The following is a 15,545-nucleotide window of genomic DNA, read 5'->3' as shown; positions in this document are numbered from 1 at the left end:
ACGTATACACACGCTTGCCATTATTGTCGAGGTAGAAACGGAGCAGCATGGCGACGGAGAGATGAACAACAACAACTATTACGAGAGGAGGGAATGCTGTGAGAGTAGCCACAGAAGAAGACGCAAAGCCAGAGAGGTACATGGGAAACAAATATTCCAAATGTGCTGTCGAATTGATTTATCAATATTATAGTAGTACTGGCCGCAGGCTAGCAGCAATGAAGTCCACCATGAAGGTGATGGGATATCGCACTCCAGAGCCAAGACTATCCCGCTTGGAAGAAGGCTTCCGAGAACGGAACAATGAGCTGGTCGTGAAGCCCCCACAGTGGCCACCAGTCTCGGTCACTGCTGTCACTAAATGCTCTCGGCCCTTCACAGCGAGTTGTAGCAGGTCAACATCCGAATCGAAGTCTATAGTAGGATCGTCCCGGGAGAAGTACAGACACACAGGGATGGTGAGGGATGATATACTGTCGTAGGGCTTGAAGGGTCCGACAGACGGGCCCGTCAGTGGCAACATGGCAGTCTCGAATTCGAGGAGGGTCTCCGCTTTCATCGCTGCTTGGCACTGTTCTAGATCAGAATCACCAGCAGCACAACATTGCCGAAGTTGGACTTTACAGCGAGCTAAGAAGTCTCGTTTAGCACTACTCGAGTCGGCGGCCCACTTCTCTGGTTTTAACGGTACGTGACCAAAGGCACAGGCTCCAATACCAGCAGCAGCCACCGAACAAGTGCCAGCACTACCGTGGTCATCAGGACCACCCTCGGCGGCCTGTTGGTCAGGAGTCGACGAGGACCGAGGGGTAAAGTGTGCCAAGTAATCTAGGGCATGCAGGCCTCCAGCAGAAAAGGCAATGAGGCCCTTAGGTAGCGACACTGATGTCGAGGCTGACCCCATTGGCCGAGGCGTTACTGCTGGGGATGAGCGTGGGTCTGAGGACCCCGGGGGTGGTGTGGCAGTCTAACAGACAACAGTATAATTGAAAGGGGTCGGACATGACGTACCTGCTGTTGCTGCTGTTGCAGTTGATCCCAATTCTTAAGTCGCCTGTCGATGGCATCCATTGCCTCAGCCACCTCCCTTCTGAATGATGGACGCAGTACACTGGCACATGGCGTGAGGCTACCATCACCACCCTTGGCGGGCAAGGGGGCGACAGTACCCCCGGCACCAGGTAGGTTCACTACTACACAGGCAAAGCCCAGGGACTGCAGGGGACAGAGACTATCATTTAAGCTGGACAGGGCCGATCCTTTACTTGAGCGTATTGGATGGTCTCTATTATGCAACCATTGACCAGAGCTCCGCCAATGCCGTGGTTGAGGATAATGAGTAGAGCGAAGCAATCCTGTGGGCGGAGACCGGTCCCTGGAGGGGCCCTTTGGTCCCCAATCGGTAACCAGTCGAGGGACACTGTGCGACCAGTAGAGACCTGAGTAGGGTTGATGAAGAGGGCTCTAACGGGAGGGGTAGTTACCCGTATGAACTCACGGGTGTACTGGCAGGCACCGGGTAGAGGAGGGGCCGGCGGGGTATGCTCATCGACATTACCAAGGAGCCTGAGAGGAGGTGCCCGGGGGCTGCCTTGGGGCTCTTTGGGGGCTCACCAAGTGCCAGCTAAGGTCTGTAGTGTTCCGCTACCAAAACACCAGAGGGCGGGGGAGTACGAAGTAGTTGCAGCGGGACACAGTTCCTAAGAGGATGAGATCGTACCTAGTTCGTATCTTGCCGAGATGAACCTATGATACTACCAAGATTCGAGTCGACCTCGTTCCCGAGAAATAGACGTAGGGCCGCTGATGCAGCACCATGAAGTAGTGGAGGGTCCAGATGAGGAGGGCAGCCCCAAGGAGCATCCCTCGAGGGCCCAGGACCGCATACAGGTACTCTAGACTCCCTCCAGCATCCAGTATTGGGTCACCTGTCATGAGGGTATGCCAAAGGCATCTGAATTGAAAGATACGAATCAGGTCCGGAAGAAAGATATTTGATCGATTTGGATTCACCTCCACTGATACATCACCTATTGTAAACAACAACAGGTCCTCTATCATCGCTTATTGAAATTAAGTCCCCTACACCTCAGCGATGATGATTCTCAAGCGCCTGCCTTACTGTAGGCCCAATTCCAAACCATAGTTGGAGCTGACTACAGTCAAGTGTGACACTATCAAGTACGAATAGAAAAAGACGGAGCGAAGCGATTCAAGAGTGACAATTTTGGTGGCGGAGCGAAGCGATAATCTCCTGCAAATTATCTCGTCAACGCATTTCTTTTTTTCTGGAATGGTTGCAGCCCTGGCTAGACTTGCTGAACGTCATGGAGGTAGTCCCGGTAAAATGATAGGCCTCGTGCACTACGGCCTTAATAAGCTACCGAAGGAGCCGACCTCGCAAGCGGATGCCGCTGAGGTCCTCGCTGAGTTCCAGAGATTGGTCAATGGCAGGGGTTGGGATTGGTACCTCTGCACGTCTTCCTATCCTTAATAGCGTGAGTATCAGGTACCGAGAGGCACAGCTGACCCCTCGTAACATTACTACGATGCTTTGGTGTGCCCAGAAGGTTAATGATAGAGCTCTCGGGGGCTGGTGGGAACGGGAGATACCCCAGGCCGTGGCTGCTGGGGTGCTCGACTTGGTACGGCGGGAGGGTCGGGAGCTACCCCAGAGAGTATCTTGTGGTATCTTCAGAGTACCTTCAACGTATTCGACTTGGTCAATTTATCGTATACCCTAGTTGCCTGTGACACGGAGGCATCTACTGAGGCCATCAGGCTAGCCCTTACCAGGCTTCGAAGCTTCGACTCGGATCTATTGCGGAAGGAGCTCCTCGAGTAGAAGAGTACCTAGAGGGGTATGGTGGCCATGGGTAGTCTTAGGATACCTCCCCACAACCTAGGGCTGCTGCTATGGGCCACAGCTCGCCGCCAGCTATGGAGCGGCCCTTCACTTCAATTCGAATGCTTCATTGCTCAGGTGTGCTGGACTCTTTGGGTATGAGGTTTTTACGCTTTTTCCATCAGTTGATCACTGAAGAGTCTACTGCTGTCCTCAGCCATTTCTCGACGCAGAATTTGTCCAATACCCTCTGGTCTCTGGCTCGAATACCCACAAAGACCTACGATGTCAGTTGGCGAGGGCCAGTCTTGGAGAGGCTCTCCGAGAGGGGATTGCAGAGTAAGGGGAGGGTCCGTAGTGGAGGCGAGAAGGGTCGAAGTACTAGTATTCCTATTCTAGCCGTCTTAGTTCACACGAAAATGATTCCATGTGTGTTACCATCACTTTCCCATCTCCGGCCCTCCTTAGTCATCGACAGTGCCTCTCCCCAACACCTTTCGACCATGCTATGGTCGCTGGCCAACGTAGTGCCTTTGCCTGGTCCCCGCTCCCGAGACCTCGCAGAGGCTCTCGGCTCCCGAGCTCATCTAGCCCTCCATAAGGGCGTTGATGTGGGGCTCGCCAATGGCCTTTGGGGATGTTCGGTGGGTCTTCTTCCGAAAATTTTAGCTGTGCGCAGACCCCCCTCCCCCAGGTGTTAGCTGCCAATGGTATGGTATCTTTGGCTGCGTGTCACCATGCATGGGCTGATAGTAAACTGTTGTTGAAGAGGATAACTACACTGAGTTCTTCCTGCATTGGCACACTAGCTAGAGCCCTTAATGCAATAGGCTGTAGGTGGCCTCCTTAGTGTCGCTCTAATGATTTGCGTCGATCTCAGTATGTCCACCACCTGCCAATACCCTGCTATGGTCAGCAATGCTCGATCGAGCTAAGGTGCTCGCTGATCGTTACGATGAAATGGTCAAGGAACCCGCGGACATGATAAAAGTGGTGTAAGTATGGCGAGGAGGGTAAGTAGCTTACGGTTTAGCTGGAGGTACTTCGCCTCGCACTCATCACCAGTCGATGCGGCTGATGTCCTCGAGAGCTTCGCCCTCGGCTGGGGCCCTCGAGCACCTGTGGATATGCAACGGTTTACAAAACAGAACCTGGTTCGTTTAGCGGTGGGCATGGCCGGGCTGCAGGCCAATGATGAAGCTCTTCAGTTGGCGCCGAGACGGTAGCATGTTTCAGGCAATGTTTCTCATCATTTTTGGAGCCTAGAGTTTCTTCGTATACCGTACTTCTCCCAAATCGTTGCCAGTATTCGTTTGTATGGTGATTATCGCCTCTGCATCCAGCAGCGGTTGAAGAGCTATTGCTTGACTGACGAGATATCCCATCTGTGTCGCTTCTTTGACCCTATACTTCACACCTCGCTCTCATTCCCCCTTCTCCCAACCCTGAGCCTCCTCTGAATCAAAGGCGGACGAGTTTCAGTGGGTGATAGAAGGAATCAAGCGCGTCAGGCTTGGAGACCCCGTAGCGTACACAAGAGTCAAAGGAAACTGTTTCTTTTTTCACCGGACCGGACACCTACTACGCAAAATCAATACTGTGCACAACGCTAGCGGTCTTTAATCTCGATTTGGTCGTGATTCACGACTCGTGAAGACGGATCACCCGGGTTCTTTATGCATATCGTGTTTGTCATCTGTGCTTCAGTGGTCCTTTATTGAGGCGAGCTGTGGAGTCATTACATCTGCCCTGTATTTGTTTAAGAGGGCTGGGGTCATCACCGGATGACACAGTGCTCTTCTAGGATCAATGGAGACCGGCTCTTCCATATACTCGATTTGCCGTATGCAAACCCCTGAAGAAAAGCTCAGCCACTCTGGAATGGCGCCCATCGTCGGACATCTCACCCGAACATGGCCTTACACAAGACACTGGAAACAGCAGTTTAAACCTTGTCATGGAATCGAATGTACTGGTTTGAAACCTTGTAGCATTCCTACTGTGTCTTGAGCGCATCCTGCTGTGCGAGAAGAGCAGACGTAGACTCATCGAGTTGTATATAACAAAGTCCCACAATACGCTCATTTTCGACCAGCATTGGGAGGGGGGAGGGGGCAGCTACGAACAGTGGCGCTATAGCTAAGTCTGACAACCGCATTACAGGCTCTGCGTTTCACTGGCTTGACTAGGCGACAAGAACGGGTATCAGACCCAACAGGGACAGCTCAACAGTTCGATCTATGTAGCCGTTGACCCAGAGAGCCCTCACATGTTAGTATCACAACTATGCTTCTATTAGTCGGATATTCCTTTAATTGAGAGATGAACAAAACAAATAGTTCAGTTAGGTGGAAGCTCATGCGAGACACACATCACGACCCGACTCGACTTCCCGCGAGATCTTCATTGTCGTAAATGCTCGAAGCACGAGGAGAGACGTCACCTGAGCGCCGTCCACGTGACGCTAAGTACTCAGCCACCATTGTGCGAACCTCGTCTTCGAGGGCCTAACAAAAGGAGTTGGACAGTAACCCATCCACGCGCCCATCCTTGCTGAGCATGCATACTAGCATGGAGTTCTGTGATGAGAACGAGGTTTGGCTGACAACAGATGTGGAGTCGCTATCATAGGCACTGTCGAGCCATCGTCCCGTTTGATGATGATGAGTCGAGATCAGAGGGGTGAACGTACCTTAACTCATCGGCGTTGGGTGATTCATTGGAGTGGACTGACATGGCAGGAGGAATGAGTACGACATGCCGACCTTACAGCAGCTCAGCTCCTCTCTCTCCCGAGCTACTCTCGCACTGTCATAAACTTGCTCCCGTTTAATCTTGTAAAGCATGCCCCTACCAAAAGTGCACATCTAGAGCTCACACAGCATCGGGGTAGGACTCCAACGACCCACGTCTCATACAGCCGTTCATGCACACTCTGCCCACGAGCTGATCGTGAGCTTAGAGCTCGCTTCAGAGGCATGTCGGTCTGATGGGAATACCAGCAGGTGATCTACGGAGGGAAACCGGACAAACCTCGCAATGGGAGTTCCGTGAAGTTGATAAATTGGGGTGGAAGGTGCATTCCGACAGCTCAGCCAACCTGGACAGAAGAGTGGTCACCCACGACCAGTGATGGAACTTCAATCTTGAAGCTTCCTACTCCTGCAACTTCAACTTTCTTCGCGCACGCTCCTTCTTTGCTATTGAAGCCAACTCGTTGCGCTGGAGGAAAGCGTCCATTTTTTCTATGGCAGCTTGTCGCTTCTTTTCGACTGTGCTCTTCGCGACTGGCCTCGTCGGCGGCGTCAAAGCCCTACAGTGAACACAGTTGCGATTCGCTATCATTGATACCTATATCGTTGATAGCCTATAAAACGAAAAGTCGAATAGCTCTCACGGGTCGCTCAGTTCGGACGACTGTTGTCTATCACTGATAGAGGCTTATATTATTGATATCATGGATAGCGGCTAGTAAGTAGGCTTTAAGGTTTCACCGACCTTGCTAGTTGGGCACGTCTTTGGGCGGATATCCTCTTCTTCCGCGCCTCCGCCAACTTTCGCGACTTCGGGCAGAGTTTGCCACTTTCCGACAGCGATCTAGCTTGGATTTCCATGCTAGCCTCTGACTCTTGCTGCCTCAGTCTGCGTGACCTGGCATCCTCGTACCTTAGGGTAGCGAATGCTTATCAGCTACGAAGATTCGAGGTACAATGAGCGGGCCTAAGACCTACAGCCTTTCTAATCGCCTTCTGAGGGATCGTTTTACAGTGGGAGCAGACGAGCGATGACCTCGTCTGCGTTCCTCAAGCTGCTGCCGTTCAAATGCTTGCTTGGCGAGAGCGTCTTGATACCTTGCGAGGATCGAAGTAGCTCATCCGCAGAGCGCCCTTCCGCTTTGGAGGACTCAGTCCTCGAAGTTTCAGCACAGGTAACCCATATGGTAGCCATTCCAAGTCACTTGCGGCTCCTATCAGCTCCAGCATCGAGCATAGCACGTCATGATCACGATTTGATTCGGTGAAAACACCAGTGCTTCGTTGAGCTTGCATTATAGCCGTAGCAAAGCGCAGAAAGGAACTTACAATCGTTGACTCGCCTGTGAGGCATTTCCAACCCTCCTGTCACCGTAACGAGATATAGCCGGAGAGAAATCACAACTGATAATAGGCGCTCCCAAGCAGGCCCCCCCTACACCAAGGGCACTGCGGCGGCCCTACTCGCGTGGCTGCTTATCATCATTGCGTTTCTTTGCGTACTTGTCAGCGTGCTCTTTCCAACCTTGAACCTGATGGTCCATACACCATCTACATCTAGCAAGCTTCAAAGCGGAGCATCGATGCCCAGTCTGGCGTGATCACAGGTCACCATGGTATGCGCCGGCAGCAGACAGAAGTATATTACTGGGCCAACATACTGCAGACCTGTCTGTCCTAGGATCTTCTCACTGCGTTTAATACCGGGACGGTGGACGGGGGAGAATACCTTCCAAGACAGTGATCAATCGTTGGCTGCTCAGGATAACATCTTGCGGAGATTCCTCTCGAAGGGTTTCTTCGTTTTGTGAAATGATTATATTGTTGATCTGTTTCGCAAACTTCACATTTTGCACCGTGCCACCCTTGAAACATGCTGTAACGATTAGTGCGTTGCATTCCGCCATCATGGACGAGTATTGCCGCATACACATTCGGCCATTGCTCGCTTCTCTTTCTCGATCTTCTTCTTTGCCCTCTTAGCATCGCCTATAGACACGGAGCTCAGACATGAGAAACTGGCCACTCATGAGACTACGTCTCTTCAGCCATTCTCTGCCGAAGTCGAGATCAAGTGGGGAACTCACGTGGCCATTACCAACGCGCGCCGACCCGCCTCTCGGTGACCACCAGCGAGCCTAATACAGCGACTCGTAACTGTGTTGGACCAGCCGGGAGAATCGATTCGTACATCACTGAGGTACGACAGCTACTTTCAGTCTATTAGAAGGTCTCATCGTTCGAAGAGAACACTGTAACATAATATTCTGTTCCAACGATTACTATAATATAATACTTATATGCTTCAGTAATATGTGAGCATTTATCGCATTTCGCATTTTTAGAGCCTTCGAAGATGCAACCATGTGAAGTAAACTCGAGCATCATCTTACGAGCCTCTCGGTGCTGGGCTTCCCCCTCAATGGCGACAAGGTACGCACTCGTTCACCCTCAAAGGACCGAGACGACAATAGCAATCTCGGAACCATTGAAGTCGTTGAATAACGTCCATACGAGAGGGATCGCCGAGGCGGCATTGTCCTCCGAAACGAGATAACTGGAATTAAGGTTGAACCCTGCTACTCAGCTTCCAGTGCGATAACTCTCGAAAAGATGTGATACAACGTCCCGAATTCTGTGTCCTGTACGTGGTGAATTCCATATGATGTAGTCGACCATTAAAGCTGTTCTCGCGACCAAGCTGGGCATGATGTACAAACCTAAGCAGCTACTACAGTACACAGTGTGTACTTCATACCGATGCGTATATAAACGACAGCAATTTGATAAGCGCAGTACCACCGGGAGAGCAAAATCCGCCTCTAGGAAGGCCCTATTGCACTATCCTCTCCAGCACATACGATGCCGCACTCGTGTACTTACATGCAGTGTTTTTTTGGACCGCAGGAGACCAGATAACGCAACAACAACATCCGATTTGATAAAAATACCGCAACCCTTAAAGAAAGCAAATCTGCTAAGAAACGACAACCCTAAAATAACTCCACCACCCTGGACGAACTCATAACTTGGCCCTCGAAAATGATGTGGAGGTAGTGGGTATCGACATCGGCATCGATGGACTGAACAAACAGCCGCAACAACTCCAAAATCGACCCGAAATTCTTAGACTTACTCTCGTCCGAGTGCCTTCAAATTCTCTAACACCTCCTCGTGTTTAGCAGCAATACCATGGCGCGAAAGCTTATTAGTCGCAGTCAGGCATCTGATGAGGAGGCAGTGACTTCAATAGAAACGAATGGTATCTTACTTGTTCTCAGGCGTCCATGGATCACTGAGCAATACTATAGCACAGAGCTGTTCGAGAGGAGACAGCTTACCAACTTTCCAACACTTTCTTAGCGATTCCAAAACCTGAATCATCTCAATTCCAACACCTCCTAGTTGAGGTTCCTCACCGCTTTGTTGGCCTCAGGTTTTCTCAACAGCTCCTCATAAGTGCTGTATTGGACGTTATTAGTGTTGGCCCACTTCTCAAGGTTGTCCCTATTCACCTGTACCATGGCTACTGGCCTGTCCAGGGTGCCTGAATACATCACCATAGAGGCACGAGAGGAGTGTCTATAGCGACACTTACCATCACCGTAGCACATGATGCCACCATTGACGGCATCCACAAAGGCCGAGCTGCTGTAGACCAACTCCATGTTCTCCAAAGCGATATACCTACGTTATGGTACGTCCTATAGGAGGGCCGTGCCCCGAGGAAGTCTATGGTACTCACTCGCCACCCCGTAGCTTCACCAAGTTCTTTACTCTATCGATCAGTTGAAGGCTACCGTCCTCCAAGAACTGTCCAACATCACCAGAATAGAACCATCCATCAGGCTTAAACCTGCACTCCATGAGCTTCGCTCCGCTACATATTATGCCTCTTACGCTTCCTTAGTCTTGTCTGGCAGTTTATAGTAACCACTCGTCACGCATGGTCCACGTATGAGGACCTCACCCCGGCCTAGTAGAGGACATATATATCACACTGTAGTAGAGCATTAACCATACCAAGGACTCGCTTGCCGTTAGCCGCTCGACTGTCCTTCGACAGATAGGGCTTGCCATGGCGATCCAAGATCTCAGGTTCTCCCTTAGCATCGAGACATGACCGTAGCTTTATCTCAACACCCGGGATCGGCGGGCCTACCACGCCCGTTCGAAGATCGTCCATTCTGTAGGAAGAGGGATCATTGACGCACTCTATATATGTCCTCACAATTGTATAGTAGCACCCGCATTAGTCTCCGTCAGACCATAGCCCTGTATGACCCGACACCCAAAAGCCGTCCTGACCCATCTCTGGACATCTCCCGACAGAGGGCCTCCACCAGACACGCATATCCTATGCAGTGCGGCGTGACACACTTCTGTAGTACACCATGGAGCCTTACCTTACTCGACCACCTAGAAGGGCTCCGAACTTTGAGAAAACAAGACGGTCGAAAATAGGAGTGAATCGACCATCTAAAAAAGACCCCTCCACTCTAGTGATTATAACAACAAGAGCATCCTACTCTCAATGGCGTTTGCCTTGGACTCGAAAGCGGCATTAATGAGGCTTCTTTTGAGAGCTGAACAAGTAATACCTACCCAACAGTGAGGAAGGAGGGCCTTACGTGGCTCCGCCGCTATCTTCGCGATAGCTCCCTTCATGATGACGTCGAAGATCTTAGGCACACCGATTAACAGATGTGGTTTGTATTCCTCCAGAGCTCCACAAGGCTTGCTTAGAGTGGACGTTAGGCTCTCTACAGTAGGGTAAGGCACACCGTCGTGTTCTGACTCTGTGTCGGCCTTGCTTACTTGGGTCTGCATAGCCGATGCTAGCACCACAGCTGAGGCACCCAAGGTGGACGGCCAACTCAAATATGTGGGCTAACGGCAGGTACCTAGCCTCAACCATGATCAAGTAACTGCCCTTAGGGAAGGACCTACGCGACATGGGTGAAGTTAGAAGGTAGGCGCTCCAGGACAAGAGGAAGCACCGATCGAATACACGCTACTGCGTGGCTATGTCTTATGACGACACCCTTAGGGTGGCCAGTGGTACCTGTAGCGATCGATGAGTCCCATCATTGTCACGAATGCCGTACCTGACGTATACATGATAGTAGCAATACTGTCCTTCCGAGGCAACACTGGAGGGTAGTCCTTCACCAAGCTTTGACCTCGTCGAAGCAGATCTTCGAATCTGATGACCTCGATACCATGGGTATCTACCAGGGTCCCTACACAAGATACAGAATAGGCCCGCAACCTACCAGCCAACTGTATGGGTCTCATCCTCTCCTTGGCATCAACGCCTTCATCGGTGTAGATGATGTGCCTCAAAGAAGGCATGTCCTCTCGGGCTGCCACGACCCCAGCCACCTGTCAGGTCCACAGTATCCGCCTCCGCCAAGCACAGTGTGGATACTCACGTTCTTCCTGTTACACAATAGAGTAGTCCCTTGGCCCTCTGTGAAGGCCTGGGCCACAGCATCTGGTCCTAGTGTACCTGACCAAGTCCGCTGGTATCATGCTGCTCATGGTGCCACCACCTTACCGTATATGGTGGTGACTATCATATTCTGAGACCAAGCTCCAAGGGCCGCGGTGATCCACTCTGCACAGGTGTCCTCGAAGATGACCAGAGATATGGCGCCGGTCTGAGAAGGAGTGATCAAGCCTATCGGAGCAGTCATAGGTCTCACCAAGGAGTCCACATCGGCAACGTAGTGAGGCTGAGGGTTGTTGCCAATACTGCGCAGACCCGCTCCAAAGGCAAAGACGCGCCTGTTGACCTGGCGATAGGTACCTAATCTTAGGAAGGTCCCTCAGGGAGATGGCCGAGAGAGGCCTACGCCATGTGGTCTTGCCGAACTCCTTGCCAGGTAGCGGCTGACCCATGTCCACAAAACGGAGGAGCTCTCGAGTGCCTTGACACTTGGAGTTGGGATGACTGAGGAAGACATATGATGGGCTCATTGGAGGAAGCGAGAGAGGTCATCACCTTTTGACGGCATGAGCAAAGACGTCGTGGAGAGTTCGTACAGATGGTGCCCAAGGCAATCCCTCGACACGAGCCGACTGGCCAGTACGACACCTCGCTGGAGCTTCCTGATTGGAAAACACAATGTGCCGGGATAGAACCAAGGACCTCCCGATAGATCGCTTACCGGGTTGTCCGGATCAGGATATGGACTCGGTTCTGAATTCAACATCGTTGATGGGTCGACCGGACCGAATGCTGAGCGGATGGGTCCACCAGCGGGAACTGCCCAAGTGAGGTAGTCCAGGCCTTTCACGAGTTCCCCGATCATGGCTTGTTAACTGGGAACGTACTGAAGCCAATCGATCCCTACCCCAGAACGATGGAGCCCACCAACAGCTTGCCAGTACGAATTAAAGGAGTTGGTGATGCAAGCATCTCCCTGCCATGCTTGACGGTCCCCCTAGTCTAGTCAGATGAAACCAGTGCTTTACATCAATACACGACACTCTAGAGTGACATCACTGTAAGAGGATACGGCTCATACACCTATTAAGGAGGCCAGTTGTGACACATAGTGTGATGAGATAGTGAACCACTCCATGGCAACGCAACTCTCCAGTATGTGGGCGTGCGCGACATTCTTGCGCCGACGTATGTTCGAGGTCCCGAGTTCGATCCCCGGCTGGGGGATTGGACGTATGACGAGGACCGACCATAAGAGTACTAGGTTTATCTACACAGGTTGATAGAATGCCCTACTATCAATCGGACTGTTTTACCACTCCAATGACTTCCAATGCCTCGGATGTTGCCGAGTCTCATCTCACGCTTCCCTTCTGCCCATCTCCAGAAGTAAGTCACCACACGGTTCAGTTTCGGTCGTAGTTCGACTCCTTAGGTGGCTTGTTTACATGTTATGGATGCGATATCGCACTGTGGCCAAGCCTCTGTACCGAACACATCAGAAGACCATTCCAGTAGGATATAGGTTTTCCTGGTTGATGCCAAGAGGATGTGTTCAGTACGAGTACTCCGAATCGAATGTCCCACTGTTTTGCATGTGGACAGTGCCGACCATCTCCCGAAGTATTTCTTGAGACTCCTAAGATTTCAAGGCTTTGGAAGGGAGTCACGTAAACTTTTTCCCACCGGCCCTCGTCCACTTGTCCGCTGCGTTCAGGTTCCCTATTCGTGGCGCGCGACGGATCGTATGCCCTAGGTGGCTGGGGTCAGGCCCATATAGCCTCTTCACTGAGTGCTATGCTGCTGAGTGGTACAGACGATAAAGTCCGCTACATTGGAGGTTCGTCATGGGAGACTCGTCCTTTGTCCTTATCGTGTTTCGAGGTTTGAGTAGTTGTGGTATCTCGAGAGATCCAAATTTATATCAATCTATCGAAATTACAATTATGACGTAAACTCCTGCAAGCTCAGTATTATATAGAGCGCCATTCCTCGATGTCTTAAAATGTATTGCTCATAGTGGTGGTCGATCTGGCTTCGACGTTAGTTCATCTGATCTGAGGTTTCTTTGCAACGACTCGGCCTACTGTACTCAACCTTCAGGGCGTCGTTTCGATGAGGACAGGGCTATCGGTGCCGAGTGGCGTGATTTCTTCCATGACCCTTCGCAAGAGTAAGGTGTAATGGTAAGCATGTGTATAGTGATGTATTAGATATTGGGTCTTGCCTCGCCTCGAGATAGCCTCTTCGGGTGTATATCCAAAGGCTACGTATACGGTAGCAGCCAACATGCTATACGACAGCGCTACTGGGAAGCTACTCATGGGGGAGGCTGATCATGGTACTTGGGAATAGACCTGTTCCGCTACAGTGCCACGTGTACATTCGATGTGGCATCACATGTTGCTAATTGGATTCAGCTCTATCAACGATAGCATCCTTCAAGTGGCCATGCAGGCTCAGTGACCTCACCAGTGGGCCGGCCCCTTTGCCTCCTCTGGCGTCAGATATAGTATCAGCCAATACACTTGAAGAGTAATACTCGTGGGATTCGAACCTGAGTCTGATAGATTGAAACCTGTTACGCTAATCTATCTGTTAGGTATAGTAACACCGTTAATACTGCAATTTCCAAATTCCGCAATGGTTCCCTTGACAAAGTGGTAAGTGGATGTAGCATGCTCTATCGTCCTCCTCCTCCTTTTACCTCCATTCAGGTCATCTCACTTCGATCCACCTTGAGTTTTGAAGATGGCGCTTACCCAATGGACCCCATTGATTGGCTTATCACCGTTGTGGAGGCCGTACCAGATACAAAGCGCTATGTAAGACTCGGAAAAAGTCGGGCTCGTAGACTTCCTGGATTCCAGAGCTATCGAGTTTGTCAAAGTTTGGCTAGTGAGTGTATTGTGAGCTGACAAAACAGCATTACATCTGTGGTTTCGCGTATTGGGCCATTCATAACTTTACACGTTAGTACCGTAGTAGGAAGTGTACCTAGTCGTCGGCATTGACATGCTTGCTCTCATCTCTGTTTCGGGAGAGTCGGTGTGTGAACGACAAAGTTGGAAATGGCTTGGTTACTCCGGTGCTACGTTTGGTGATGTGGGGTCTTACCTCTGCTGCTCTCAGACCATCTACATCGAACCACCACATGGCGAAAGTGCATTTGTATGTATCACACCAGAGAGGCTGTGCCGTGTGGAGGGTGGTCATGTGGAGACAGAGGCTGTTGCTGGCACGTGGAAACCCTCGGAGATCACTAATAACGATGAGGTCAGATTCTATTCACCAAGATAAACGTTGCTCATGTTTGCGGACCATTCAGGCTGACATCAAGCGCTCCACCGAGCATAGTACTGTGACGAAGTATATTCGGGGGATACTGTCCAGGAGAGCTCATAATGTAGGAAGTCGGAGTGTCTCGTCGAATAGTAGAAGAATGTCTGTTGATAGGTCCGCGTTAGTAGAGTGGATCTATTGAGATTGAAGGAGTTGGTCCATTGTAAGCAGATGCTAGAGGCTACAGTGGACTTGCCAGACATTGAGGATGGGACGAATGGTGAGTAGGATGATGATCGGCAGGGGTGGATAGTGTTGGGGATGAGCAGTCTAATATCCTGTGTACTGGAGTTTCACTCGTTTTACGTGATGTGGCGTATTACTCGGTGAAAAACAAGATATTAGCGCTACGTAGCAGTCGTGAAATATGTTTCTCACTAGTGTTTCTCATAACTCGGGTGAAATTCCACTGAGTATAGATAGTGTATAAAGTGGCTTATTGCTGTGAAAGCATTTGAGCCCTAGATCTAATGAGTAGCAGCAATCTAGAGAGTGGTTCGTGTCACCCTTGAAGTGGTGTCTTACTACTCGCGGCCATATGGAATTGTCATGAATATGATGTAGCAGCAATGAGAGCTTTGGAGGTGTTTGCTTGGCTGTACTCCAATAGATAATTCCCTCTGGCTCGCGGGCCTTGTGTGGTAGAATGATGACGTCAGGTGATGAGATAGCCTCCTTACGAAGTGGGCATGGTGTGGTAGAGTGGCTGGTACGGGACTTGCATCCAACGCCTGCGGTGGGCGGAAAGCCGCTGAAGGATGCCATGACGTTTATCAGAGCGAGAGAGCCTTTCGATCGAGGTGTGCCCGGCTGGTGTGAGGAGTTATGTCACTTGTGCATGCGTGCAGGCTTCTTTGCTGCTCCTTGTGGTGTGGTATCGTCCAATGGAGGAGAGCTGGCGGTATCGCTAAGAAGCGCCCTGGTCGAACGCCGTCATGGGTCGAAGGTAGAGGGAGGGACGACACACGCATGGGCGGTTGTCGCTCGAGCCTGGATACACTTACAACATGTTAACACTTGATCGACACCTATCACTAGTCGTGTCACCGCAATCTAATAATAGACTCAATATGCATTCACCATCAATCTAGTGAGCGTAGAGAGCGTGGTGGCGATGTAGTGCATGTGATGGCTGGTGCTGGGCTCATCGACG

The 15,545-nt window shown here is 51.0% G+C and overlaps 4 protein-coding genes across 4 annotated transcripts in view; 2 read left to right on the top strand and 2 right to left on the bottom strand.

Annotated features, from left to right (window-relative positions):
* Nucleotides 1-187: 187 nt before the first annotated feature.
* Nucleotides 188-1,935, bottom strand: Pmar_PMAR018933 (hypothetical protein; the record flags this gene model as incomplete). The annotated part of the gene is made up of 5 exons (XM_002786864.1): nt 188-967; nt 1,012-1,215; nt 1,266-1,566; nt 1,615-1,700; nt 1,759-1,935. 5 exons carry the CDS (start codon nt 1,933-1,935, stop codon nt 188-190), a joined length of 1,548 nt encoding a protein of 515 aa, XP_002786910.1.
* Nucleotides 1,936-2,293: 358 nt separating this feature from the next.
* Pmar_PMAR018932 (hypothetical protein) lies at nt 2,294-2,845 on the top strand (the record flags this gene model as incomplete). Its single annotated transcript, XM_002786863.1, has 3 exons — nt 2,294-2,466; nt 2,510-2,645; nt 2,699-2,845. The coding sequence occupies 3 exons, from the start codon at nt 2,294-2,296 to the stop codon at nt 2,843-2,845; spliced, it is 456 nt and encodes a 151-aa protein (XP_002786909.1).
* Nucleotides 2,846-8,570: 5,725 nt separating this feature from the next.
* Pmar_PMAR018931 (Long-chain-fatty-acid--CoA ligase, putative) lies at nt 8,571-11,938 on the bottom strand. The gene is made up of 22 exons (XM_002786862.1): nt 11,772-11,938; nt 11,606-11,712; nt 11,457-11,554; nt 11,307-11,410; nt 11,159-11,261; nt 11,034-11,110; nt 10,875-10,983; nt 10,707-10,829; nt 10,549-10,663; nt 10,417-10,502; nt 10,230-10,361; nt 10,128-10,184; nt 10,005-10,077; nt 9,830-9,955; nt 9,622-9,785; nt 9,499-9,574; nt 9,344-9,454; nt 9,197-9,285; nt 9,018-9,145; nt 8,870-8,973; nt 8,735-8,824; nt 8,571-8,681 (listed from the first exon to the last, which is right to left on the bottom strand). Exons 1-22 carry the CDS (start codon nt 11,913-11,915, stop codon nt 8,621-8,623), a joined length of 2,277 nt encoding a protein of 758 aa, XP_002786908.1. The 5' UTR covers nt 11,916-11,938; the 3' UTR covers nt 8,571-8,620.
* A 435-nt stretch (nt 11,939-12,373) lies between these two features.
* Pmar_PMAR018930 (isochorismate synthase, putative) overlaps nt 12,374-15,545 on the top strand; it is a gene marked incomplete at its 5' end in the record, with an annotated part of 6,739 nt that continues 3,567 nt past the window's right edge. The window contains 14 exons of the mRNA XM_002786861.1: nt 12,374-12,439; nt 12,486-12,564; nt 12,768-12,890; nt 13,154-13,223; nt 13,264-13,391; nt 13,471-13,585; nt 13,653-13,713; nt 13,768-13,875; nt 14,183-14,326; nt 14,379-14,456; nt 14,507-14,612; nt 15,052-15,192; nt 15,241-15,338; nt 15,493-15,545. Coding sequence (XP_002786907.1) covers nt 12,374-12,439; nt 12,486-12,564; nt 12,768-12,890; nt 13,154-13,223; nt 13,264-13,391; nt 13,471-13,585; nt 13,653-13,713; nt 13,768-13,875; nt 14,183-14,326; nt 14,379-14,456; nt 14,507-14,612; nt 15,052-15,192; nt 15,241-15,338; nt 15,493-15,545 — 1,370 coding nt within the window. The remainder of the gene's footprint in view (nt 12,440-12,485; nt 12,565-12,767; nt 12,891-13,153; nt 13,224-13,263; nt 13,392-13,470; nt 13,586-13,652; nt 13,714-13,767; nt 13,876-14,182; nt 14,327-14,378; nt 14,457-14,506; nt 14,613-15,051; nt 15,193-15,240; nt 15,339-15,492) is intronic.

The sequence above is a fragment of the Perkinsus marinus genome, assembly GCF_000006405.1.
Source record: "Perkinsus marinus ATCC 50983 genomic scaffold scf_1104296930512, whole genome shotgun sequence".
NCBI lineage: Eukaryota > Perkinsozoa > Perkinsida > Perkinsidae > Perkinsus > Perkinsus marinus.
The sequence above is the reverse complement of the archived record's forward strand: the minus strand, read 5'-3'. Positions and strand labels throughout refer to the sequence as shown.